Genomic DNA, 13,173 nt, shown 5'->3' on the forward strand with positions numbered 1-13,173 from the left:
AGTCTGGTAAGCCTTTGAACCTCTTTTCCGCTCCTGAATACTTTTCAATGATCGTTTCAGCGATCAAGCTAGTTGTTATTATTCGTTTTTTGTATTGAATGCATTGTACTTTATTTAATGGGCAAAATGGCACTGGTCAATTCAGGTAAACACTAGCTGATAACGTCATTTATTTTTTTCCTTGTACTGTTACTGGAGCATCATCTCTATATGTTAAATATAAAAACACAACGGAACTATGTGTAACTATATTAGACGGAGACTGGATAAGGCTTACTCTACTCATACATTGTCACATTAGTCTGTAGATCAGGCGACTAAACATATTTACATGCGCTAGGTCCATGCATACCCTATAACACATAGAGAAAACAAATGCGGTTGTATATTTTGAAAATACATGCAGCCTTTCTATAATTCAGACAATACATCCATTAGATTTGTCAATACGTCAAGCAAAATAACACTTCACGTTCTGTTTTTGCTGAGATATCAATTTACTGCCATTCATGTAATGAATTAAAAAGTATTTGCATTTCGATATAATAACAAGCAGACAGATATTTTTCGACAGGGTTCATGAATAATTGTTTCAATTACTGGTACGACAGTAACTATGCATTATTCCGTAATATCGAAATGTCGTTTTTTAGTATTAAAATCAATGACACATGATCTGTTCATAAAGCAAGCTTTTTAAATATGCTACAATGCATTCTTTAACCAGTTTACCATAGAAATCAAGATAAATCATAATTGATTGATTTGAAAAGATGCGCATCATCTATTTCTATTGTAGAATTTATCAGCACGCACAGTATGTCTACTAATAATTGTGTGTTATAAATGTGTCCAATTCAACTCGTTTACAACTCATGACTAGAGGTCAAAACCTCTAACACATCAGCGGTTTCTGGTTCGTTGTTTAAACTTTCATTACCCATTACACTCAGACATGATATCATACGTAAAACGATTTTAACAAAACTGTTTTAAACATATACACCTAGCAGTAAACACATGTAATACCAGTGTTATTTTAAACATGTTTAACAGCAAACACAGAATTTCAAATATATGTCATATCAATCGAAGAACTATACACCATTGCTTGATTTGTGTTTTGTTAAGCGCGCTTATTGTTTGGAATGACAAGCGTAACATAAACCGCCACTAATATTATTTTGATAACAACACGAGTTAATAAAATAAAAGTGTACTATATTTCCCATTTAATCGTGATTGTAATCTGCGTGTTTATTCGCTTCATATATGTCTGATCAACCTCATATATTTTTTTTTATAAAACATCAACATTAATTGATCTGTCAATAAATGGTTTATTTTGTTAGGGAAAAATCATAATCCGTTTAATTCAACATGTTTTCATCTTTAAAAGCATGTTTTCAAAGGATAAGATACTCATTTGTTCATAATAAAGTCTCTTCAGGAAAGTCAGGAGAGAGCTCACATAAGGTTAGTTTATAGTTTGATCACATCAAAGCAAACATTCTCAAGATCTGTAGACAGACAGAATTGGTTCCAGACAACACACATTAAAGTATGGATACATGACTACGGCTTTCGATAATATTGAGGAAAAGTAATGCAATTGAATTAACAAATGTTTACCCGCACAATAGCATACTAATTATGACTGATTCATTCCTATTTAATCTGAATATGACCACGTCTTGTCAAGCGGCTTAAGTATGGCTATTCATTTCACAATTCCAAATGAGATAATTTCAATACTACTAAAAAATACAAGACTAATCATATAACCAAAGGAAAAGAGAATTGATTTTGCAGGTCATTGTTGTGAACGCGAAGCGCGAACTCTTAATGTACATACTATTGCAGATGCACATGTCCAGTGCGGATTTATGTCACATTTTAAATACCGACCGTTGATTACATTTCCAGCGTGTGGATAATTGTAAATGTAAAGTTAAAATATATTTTCCATGGTAGTGTCATGCATGAGAAAATGGTTTTAAGGTTTTACTTGCTTGTAAAATACGTTACCACACATTAATCACGCAGAACAATACGCGAAGTGCGTGTGTTCTGGTTTCGTTTTTGTTATCATTTTTATCTCATGAATCGGAACACTGATACCTTATTTACTGCATAAATAATGTTAAGGATAGTTTAAAGTTAACCCATAAAATGGACCTAAATCAACACATTGAAACATCCTGCAGCTTAAACGATCAAGTGGAAATTCTCACTATTGTCACTACAAAGTGTGTTAAGGTATCCTATTGCAAACGTTTGATGGCTAGATATTAAAGCTTCAAATTAATATTGAATGGTAATATATTACCCAATAAAATTAACAGAGCTTTTCTTGTTGACAGATAACGTTGATAAAATATAAAGGACAACGTCACTATTGCTCATTTTAACTTACGAATAACATCTCAAATAATTAAACATCTTCTACTTGTTGTACAATATATTTCAACCTCTAATATTTGGCTTTATGCTATTTGGTGTACACTGGTCATAACACGTTGTTTGATATTTCTATTCAAATCTGTTTTGTTTCATATTTCATTACCACTCAAATGAAACTAAAAGTTTATTGAAAAATTCAGCCAATATATACATTTTAAGTATTTGTGACTAGAAAGCGAAGCATGGGATTATGCGTCTCCACCATACAATTTATTAAGAATATGCCTTTTATATTTATCTCTTAACTTAAAATGATCGTAGTACATACAATTCAGGATAAAACAGAGTGAACTGCAAATGGTTCGGAGTGATGATGTTTTATTCCCAAGGTTCAGCAAGTATGTTTCGTACATGTAGCAATATTATTTAAAGCATAGTTATTACAGCACTTTGACGGATACATTATCTACACAAATACGTAATTACAGAATATTTGCAATACGAGATACACGTCAATATGTACAGATAATTGTTAATGTGTTTAAACATAAACTTAAATTGAATATGAGCAAAGTTAGTCTGGTACCTATAGACATTTAAGTGATATATCATTTCAGTGCATGATAAACCAAACATCCATCGACGAAGCGAATATATTTTAATTATCTTTCGACATTATAAAAACACTTTTATCAAATACATACACACCTTAAACCGTCTATAATGCTAAAAATTAACACACTTCGATAGGTACATGAAGTAATAAGATCAATATAGGATAAACAATCGGTGACATAGGAAGAACATTTTGTAAACGTTAACCAAAATCCGAATAATGGCTATGCTACTGGAAGATTCGGGTAATTTTTGTTATCCGCATGTTTTTAAAATAATGGTCGTATATCAAGACTTATTCAAAAATTTGTGGGAGCTGATTTTTATCTTTCTGCAATCAGATAAACGCAACTGTTCAATTCGCAAATTGAAACTTTAGCAACACATTTTACTCAAATTGCTAATTTGTTCGTCAGAAGTACCTTTTTCCGCCCCATTATAGGATTCACACGTTTCTGGTCTCATAAATGTTGTGGTTGTGCTGTATCTGGCTCTTTGATGTGAATAGACGCTTGATGAACCATTCTGGTAAGAGTTATACCCAAAACTTACTCGGCGGTTACCTACGTTCTTTATGCTTTTCAACCATTCTAAATTTACATTAAAGAAAAGGAACACAAAGGGATTCGTTGCAGAATTGCATGCAGCCATTCCAGCCATCAACCCATAAACCTTTTTCGAAATAACGCAATGCAGTCCAAATGACAAAAGGTTTTCAATGATGAAATAAGGCGTCGTAAAAATAATAAACGACAATATTATAACACACGTCATTTTAAATGTTTTAGATTTTGCCCGAGGCAATGAATTTGAGGGCGTACATCGTAAACAGAGCTCGCCATTTGTAGGCTTATATTTCAAACTGTTTCTTTGAAAGGCTTTTTTCGAGATTTCCATGAAGATTCGAATGTATGAGATGAGCAGAGTAACAACTGGAAGAAGGAACACCGAGAATGTAACCCAACATATCCAGATCTGACGATGCCACAGTGGCCTATATCGGAATATGTTTTCACATCGCATGCCTCCGTCCGGGTTGGCGTTTGTGTGAAAAATTCCGGCGACCGGAAGAGAAACGAGAGCTGCAAGTGACCAACCCAGTCCTGCCATTTTACATACCTGTAAAAAAAAGGAATGGTTATTAACGAACTTCTATATATCTTTATGCACTGTGTATTAATAAGTATCAATTATAGTGACTGGTAGGCCGAGACTTTCTCATGATATTTTGTCACAACTATAAAGGACAACCGAACCTGCGGACACACATGATTTTCGACAAGCGAAGACTTGTTTTAAATACGACGCCTCCCGACCATTTAAATGCACAGGAAGCCTCATCTAAACAAGTGTCTAGAGCAATGTTTTCTATATAAACTCTTTTCTAAAATCTCGTCCAATATTGATGATAAAAATTAGTCTTTTTGATGCTATGATTCTGAAAATAGAGACCTACGTACTGAGATTAGGGGATTCCATCCCAGCTCTCAACAAAGATAATGTCCATTTAAAAATATGGTTAAAAAATATAGAAGACTCCACATTCCTTACTTAATAAATTGTTGCCAGATTTAGATGCCGTAAATTCGCATATTCAAGATATTGCGTCAGGAATAAGGATTGTCTTTTTTGTATTATAAATCTGAGATAACCACTAGTGATGTTAATTGTATCTGTCAATGTATAAAGGATATCAGTTTACAAACATGGGTTACTGATATTGGTAACTTGCCCAAACTTGATACTTATCGATTATTTAAATTAAATTTTGACATTGAAAACTATTTAGATATTATTGTAAATGTTAGGAATATAATACACGAGACATCACTGTACTGCACACTCAGTATTCAGTGAAGAAATATTTATAGAAGCGAACGCTTGTGCACAATTTTTAATATGGGTGTAGTTGAGAATCAATACAATTTGTGGTAGTGTGTCCATTATATATATATTTAAGAAAGCCGTTTTACATAAATATTATCTACACTGGCCTTCTATTATAAAATTTAATAAACATATAACAACTTTAAAAAGAAAGATATTAACCAAGCAAATTTACTAAAATGGATTTCGATCTAAGATATAGTCACTGTTAGTATTAATTAAGTACATATTTTTGTATTGTTTTTGTGTGTAGTATTACGGCAACCAATGTCATCAACATTTGTCTATTTTATGGTGCATACGAGTGTGTTTCACTTTGCGCATGTTATAATGGTTAACATTTTCACAACCTTTAATTAATAATTATTTAAGGATCATTTTATATTTACCATACTTTTCATCACCATGTTGAATAGTCATTTATTTTTGACACCATCACATGTCATATCGATGATCCCAATTTAAAATGCCGAAACTACATTTTTGGCATTTCGCGATTTTGATACTGTGAAAAGCGGGAAATCAATGCGCATATACCCCAAAATAACGAACGAGTTAACCAATCGCAACAGCTAAAAAAAGTCAAGTGATGTAATGACGAACCGCAATTAATTGAAGTCAAAATGACAAAGCTCAAAAAAATTGTAACTTCGGCATTTTGCGCGCTAATTAATATATTAAAGTATCAATATAGCCATGTATTTTTAAGGCAAATTGACGAAACGTAAACTTTTGCTGATATAATAATTTAATGATGTACATTTTATTGCATTGATGAACGCAAAAAGAGATCAAAATAATATAAAATGTTGAGGCCTTAACTTAGTAACTTGTGGCCACAACTAATAGCTTGTTCCTACAAAATATAAAGTTGAGGACTCAACATAGTAAGCTGTTCCTTCAACTTAATAACTTCTTGCCGCAAGTTACTAAGTTGAGGCCACAACTTAATAAGTTGTGGGAACAACAATAAGTTTGGACCACAACATAGTTTAACCAATCAGATAGGCTGTTTCATCTTTACCGTTTTATCACAGTACCCTTTTACTCGTATCATTGTGTATTCGGGTTCGAGCGCCTGTTTAAGCACTATCCCTGTTAGCTATGGATCCCGGGATTGAGCCCCTGTCTGAGCACTTGCCTTGTTAGCGACTGGGTTCAGGGTTCCATCCCCGGTCTGATCACTAGCAACGTAAGCGTCGGATCCCGGTTTCGAGTCTCGAAGCACTCGCTTCATAAGAGAGTGGTACATGGTATTTGGATTCGAACCCGGGCCCCTTTTTGTAAAGGGCGATTGCTCTGACCGGGGCTCGATCCCGGGAACCATCGCTTACGAGGCTAGTGCTAGATGCCTAAGTTTTCGACGGTCCCTGGGTTCGAATCACGGTATGAGCACTAGTCCTTAAAGCTTATTAGGAGTTTTCGACGGTCCCGGGGATCGAATCACGGTACGAACAATAGCACTGAAAGCTTTGGGTCTCTAGATCGAGCCTCGGTTTGAGGACTTACCCTATAAGCGACGGCTTGAATTCCGATGTGAGAATTTGCACCAACAGTGGCAGGTCCCGGGTTCGAGCCCCAGTCTGAGTACTAGCTCTGAAAGCTATGGATCCCGGGTTCAAGCCTGTGCTTACCACTTGCCCAGTAAAGGAAGGATCCCGGTTGCTAATCTTGGTCTGAGCGTTCGCACCAAAACCTACGGATTTACACAGGGAATCGAACCAAACAGCCGTCGCTTACATAACATACTGAGCATTAGCTATGTAAGCAACATTTCCTGGTTTCGAGTCCCGGAATGAGAGGGTTTTCGAAGGGTTCAATCGCCGGTCTGAGCACTAGCCCTGTAAGCTATAAATCCCGCATTTTTCGAGTCAGGCGCTAAGACTAGGACTTGGATCAGGATCCTTTCGCTTAAATGGTACTTAAGTACTTAAATCGGGATTTGAGCCCGGGGCTCATAGCATACAGGATGAGTGCTCAGGCAGGGCCTCCAAACCGAGACCCGTTACGTAGGGTGCGAATGCTCATACTGGGTTACCAGTCGGTAAAAGGCAAAGTCCTTAGACTGGCGCTAAAACTCAAAGACCTATCGTTTAAAAAGGGAGTTATCAGGCTTGCATTCGAAACCGGATTCCGTCACTTATGTGACTAGTATTCACACCAGGTTTCGAACCCTGAACCCAGTCGCTAACTTGGCGATTGCTCAGATAGGGGCCCAAATCTGGAATCCATGGCTTACATGGCAAGTACTAAGACAGGGCTCGAACCGGGGATCTATAGCTAACAGAGATAGTGCTCAGACCGGCGCTCGAACACGAACACCAAGTAGTATAAGGGGTAGTAATTGTGATTAAACGGTAAAGATGTAACGGCCGGTCTGATTGGTTAAACTTAAAGTGGCCTCAACTTAGTTATTTGGTCCCACAAGTTATTTAGTTAAGGCAACAAATAATAAGTTGTGGGAACAAGTTATTAAGTTGTCGCCACAAGTGTCTAAGCTGAGGCCTCAACTAACTAAGTTGTTCCTACAAGTTATTAAGTTGAAGGAATAACTTTGTACGTTAAATGAACACATTACTAAGTTGAGGTCACAACTAAATAAGTTTTGGGAAAAAGTTATGAAGTTGTGGCCACAAGTTATTAAGCTGAGTACTCAACTAAATAAGTTGTGGGGACAACGAACTTAGTTGTTTTCACAAGTCATTTTAAAAGTTGTTTTCACAAGTTATTAAGTTGAAGCCACAACTTATGAAGTTGTTCCCTCAACTTTATAAGTTGTTCCCACAAGTTAGGCCACACTATAAATACAGAATTGCGGTTGTCACCTCTGTGCCACCGTGTTAAACAGAACAATATGCATTGCTTTGTTTTATCTAATGGAAAACAGTGGCATAGTTTATTCTATTGAAACAAAATATATTACAATTAGGTGTCCAATTTGCCGAAACATCACATAAATGCAAGTCTAAATGACGAAGATACATTTTACAGAAGATTTATTAACTTAACGTCAAATTAATTCCATACAAACATGCTCCATTATGAGACACTTAAAAATGTTAAAAATAATATTTATTTGATTTTGTGCAAGAAATGTTTAACAAAATACGTCTCCTGAAAACTTAAGTTTTTGTTAGTATGGCATTTTAAATTGGGACCATCGAATGTATGTTGTTTGGCTCTGTACTAATGTATTTTCCAATAAAATTGACTTTATTATTATTATTATCACGTCATGGAGCATTTCATGAGAAGTGACATGTTACTACCGTTTTATACTAAAAAAAAATTAATAACAATAATTGAATAATTATTTTATAATAATAATAATTATAATAACAACAATCATTAACATCATCGTCATCATCATCAGCAGCACAAGAGGCAGAATGATGAACGGCAATTTGATACTATAAAAATGTAAGCAAAGCAAATCATACGTCAAATTGAACATTTAACAAATTAAATTATAGAACCATTTTACTTACAGAGAATGACTCCTTTAGGGGCGACCTGACAGCTTGATGGCGGTCAATTGCTATGACGACTAGCATGTAATTACTTGCTGTCATGGAAAAAGTTTGCATAAACTTAAACACGCGGCACATAAAGTCCCCAGCTGCCCATTGCCGATCCGAGTATTCCCAGATAATCTGCGGGGCAACCGCCAGAAGGATGACTAAAACATCGGCTACAATCAGATTCAGTATGAAAATGTTCACACGAGAATGGTGCTTGTTCTTATAGTTGCTGGAGACGCGACTGTTCAGAATCGTCCACAAAATGACAAGAATGCTTCCGAAAATACAGAGACATACGGTCGCGTAAAGAATCAAAAGTCTGTAGGTTTTGTCGAGTGCGATGTCGTTCACGCTGTTCGGACACCCAATTAACGCAACGCTTCGGTCCGTGACGTTTATAGCATGCTCCATCTGATGTGAGATGTTCATTACAATATTTGTAGTGGTATCCATATCGGCGGTGAGTTAGTTATTTAGACTGAAATAGAAGAATACAATAACTTGTTTAAACTTAAAGTATATTGGTTTTGAAGTTGAGCCGATTTAAGCATTACAGCTGTTGCGTTATTATTTTACAACCTCAAATGGAGAACTAATGTGTATGTTATAGTTAATCCACTTCAAAGAAACATGCATTTAAGTGCGTAAACATACATTATATGGTTCATTGCCGTTTAACGTGCAGCTGCACAATTATAAGGTTGTTATACATAGGTTTTCGATATCAACGTTACTTCTAACATGTATTAAAGGGGACTTTTCACAGATTTTGGCATGTTTTGAAGATTGTCATTAAATGCTTTATATTGATAAATGTAAACATTGGATCTAAAAAGCACCAGTAAAAAATCAAGAATAAAATTTAAAAAAGGAAAAAAAAGTAGCCCGCAGCAAGGCTCGAACCAGTGACCCCCCGGAATCGTGGAGTAAAAACCAAATTGACCGCTCGGCCACCCTGCCAATTATATATGGGCAACGTATTTCATACTTTATATTAGCAATCTTCGTAGTTTCACAAAATTAAACGACAACAGCAGAACTCTCCAAATAATTCAATCGTTTCGCCTTGCAACGCTTTATAATTTTCAGGTTTTTAAATCGTCAAAAGATGCATCTAATGGCTATATTAGACCATGGTAAATGTTCAGTGTTACTGTTTCCACACAAATATCTTAACTTAAACGAAAATTTGCGAATCTGAAACAACTTTTCAATTTTATCAATTTACCAAAACGTGAAAAGATCCCTTTAAATAATGCTCTCATTTCTGTTTAATAACCCTTTGCATGGCTTAATTGTCACTAAATGATAACAGGTCAATTGATTATTACGTTCGATAATCGTTTCAAACAACACGTCTTATTTGTTTGAGAAATTGTAAGATAACATGATTTGCAAATAAAATATAATTTAATTCAACTTGCATACTTTGCTGGTTGAGTCATTGCATTAAATGAAATGACATGCTTATCCAAACTAAACAAACATATGAATCCTAAACATCCTTATATAAATGACCGAACCTTTGATTTGGTTTATGATTACTGATTGCAAAACGGCAAATCAATAGATGACAATACTATTAATAATAAATTATATTTTTAAAACGAAAAATATTTTTAAAATCATAAATATAAATGCGAGATATAATAATATTAAACGCATTTATATAAAAATACACATGGACATAAATAAAAATAAAATAAATTGAAATAATGTGTTATCAAAGAGGCTTATTCGTAATATTGCATCGACTTTTTTGTAAACAATACACTGACGTTCCTTCAAGAGACATACTGTTTAGAGGAACATGTTAAAGTGAGGAATATAATACCGAATTATTCAAAAGGCATACTTTAAAATATAAATTCTGGTTTTGATCTGTTAAAATTTGAATTAAAACTGAAAGACAATTGCAAACTGCTAACCCTATCTCGTATCGTTTCTAAAAATACTTGAAATTCAAATATTTCTTTGAAATTAGCAACATCTACCATAAACAAAAAACTAATCAATCGGGTATTTGGTGAAGTCATACTTTTTTTTACGAATACTTACTAAATATTTACGTAACAACCCCTGTATCGACGTTAATCTATGGTGTAGACTTTTTTTAATTCCTTAACAACATAATGTAATTGATTCATAAATACGATTATTCAGTACGTAAATTAGCAACGTAATGTTTTTCTAAACATGCAATATTCCAGATAAATCACTTCCAAAATTAACCAATTACAATTATTAATTGCTCTTTATGCTTTATACATTCTTGTTCTTCATCCTTACAAATGTGAACTCATTTCGCGCTTTGTTGTTTCATCTCTCTTATATCGCACCAATCCTTCAAATAAATATACTTGTATATAATAAAATGTATGAATATAGCATGAAACGTTATGTCCTAAACATTTATTCCATAAAAATGATTTAAAATCTATGACAAAAGCGTAATTTAAATACACGCCCTTCTAAGTTCATAAATAAATCCCTTTCATCATTCCTAATGCAAGCATTTGTCTTGTTTTCTGTTTTATAATACACCGCCGAACTAATGTTATCAATTGCCTTGGTGTCTTTCATTATATACCTGCTGCTATTTTTTTCCGTTAGCTATTGGAGAAGGCAATAATGGCTTCAAACATAGTTCCAGCACTGAAACAGCGCTGAACGGGTTCCGGTTTATTATAAACGAATACCGGTACATTTCCGAACGGTGATAACGCAGCATACGTCGTACCACACCTTTGTTAGTTATTCTAAAATAATATTTTCACTTCAATTGTTTACTGTGTAACAGAACATGTCCGTTGATAAATGGTAGTTTATATATTTAACTAAAATGTCGTTGCTGCATATGAGGTACATGTTGATAATATAAACAGTCTCCAATATGTTTTGCAAGATGTGACTGATTTAATTAACACGTTGACCAATATTGGTAATTTACGATTATTGACTAAATAATTATAGTGTAATTGGCATGCAACTAACTCAGTTTATGTTCAGGTACGAAAATGCAACTTTTTTTTTAATTCGTGATACACAAATATTTTACTTCACAGTGATTATTGCTGAATCGTGCTAACAATGTATTAAGACATGATGACGAGAAAACCGACTTGCGGAAATGACGTACCCCAGTTGAGATGCATTTTTAAAGGAACTATTTCTCAAATACGCTATAGTAAAGCCGTCATGACCATTTATTTATATATAACAAGTGCTCCCAAAGGAATCCATGTGAACTCACCATTTTGAATGCTTCATTTTTAAATTATACTAAATATAAAAAGTATGTTAGTATGGAAATAAATTGAAATACTGAACATTTTCAAATGAAGTAATGTTTGTTTGATGGTTTGATAGATCGGCCTTTTGTAACCCGATAAGTATGTAAACATTACCGATCGCTTATTTAACAATCATGTAGTGTAAACTAGAAATGTCAGTTCGTACACATAATTAAGTTGCTCGGTAATGCAGACAGCTCACGGATGCCTTTGAAGTGAGAAATGGTGTGAGGCAAGGCTGTTTACTCTCACCTTTTCTGTTCCTGCTGGCCATAGACTGGGATATCGTATCGGAACTATCTGATATCACATATTATAGCGTATCAACAATATATTCTCGGTAGATCCATAAATTGCCGATGTAATAGTTTCGAGACCAAAAGGTAACATTAAAAACAATAAATTATATATTTCCACCAGAAAATCCATACAAACTGTGATCAAATTGAATCATAAAATGTACGTATTTAACCTGCTTTGCATGCGCTGTTAATAATAGTTTTATATTGGTGTTTTGTCTGGTTTTTGTTTTGGGTTTTGCTTTTGTTTTCAGAATTGATCTTTTTTTTTTTGGAACATTATTGCCTGACGTACTTCAAATGCGAGATATGTCCTGCCGCTCCTTAGGATATGGAAATATGGTTTTGACAGCCAGACATTAACAATTGTGGCTAATAGTTCTGTTTTGTCTGCAAAATACAGTAAACACCTGCCGAATGCAAATGATGTATATTGCATCATTTGTTTTATTATGTCGTTGTGACGCATTTGTACTTACGTATGTGTTTGTAATATGAATTGCAATTTTAAATGTCGACATATACTATATTGTAAATAATTTACGCGCTTTCTGATTTCTAAACAATTCATGTTATATGAACGCATTTTTATTCGCTTGAATTTAATTGTATCGCTTTTGGTAAACTTTATAATATTATTAGCTTTTTAATAATTATACTATAGCCATCACTTTATTGTGATGACCGAAACTTGCATCGACTTCAAACATATCGTTCATCTCAAAGCTACACATGGAATTCAAAAAGACCATACAAACGAATTACTGGATCATTGCAGTATTCGTCATTCGTTAAAGAACCAACATAATTAAAAGCCTTGATAGTTTATAGTTATATTAGACTAATTTATAAATATAATATAGTTCTTTGATAACCGTAATATTTGAGTTTTTAGCGCCATATCAGTCCATTGTTTTTAATTACAATCTCAGTGTGTGTTGTTTATTATTTAATCAATATAAACTAATAGACTGCAATTATATCGTTCAGCTCAAAGCTTAACATGGAATACCAAAGGACCATAAAAACAAATTACTGGATTGCTGCCTTCATCCCCAGACTAATTAAACACAATACCCCGTGTATTTTTTTTACTTTTAAATTGCACTATAAACAACATATGGGCTTATATTTGCTGTTTCGCTATTGACTAAA

At 34.1% G+C, this 13,173-nt stretch overlaps 1 protein-coding gene across 1 annotated transcript; it reads right to left on the minus strand.

Moving 5' to 3' along the window:
* Nucleotides 1–2,931: 2,931 nt before the first annotated feature.
* Nucleotides 2,932–8,898, minus strand: LOC127867443 (neuropeptide S receptor-like). Its single transcript, XM_052408598.1, has 2 exons — nt 8,394–8,898; nt 2,932–4,137 (listed from the first exon to the last, which is right to left on the minus strand). Exons 1-2 carry the CDS (start codon nt 8,877–8,879, stop codon nt 3,394–3,396), a joined length of 1,230 nt encoding a protein of 409 aa, XP_052264558.1. The 5' UTR covers nt 8,880–8,898; the 3' UTR covers nt 2,932–3,393.
* Between the last annotated feature and the right edge of the window lie 4,275 nt (nt 8,899–13,173).

Source organism: Dreissena polymorpha, chromosome 1 (assembly GCF_020536995.1).
Source record: "Dreissena polymorpha isolate Duluth1 chromosome 1, UMN_Dpol_1.0, whole genome shotgun sequence".
Taxonomy (NCBI): Eukaryota; Metazoa; Mollusca; class Bivalvia; order Myida; family Dreissenidae; genus Dreissena; species Dreissena polymorpha.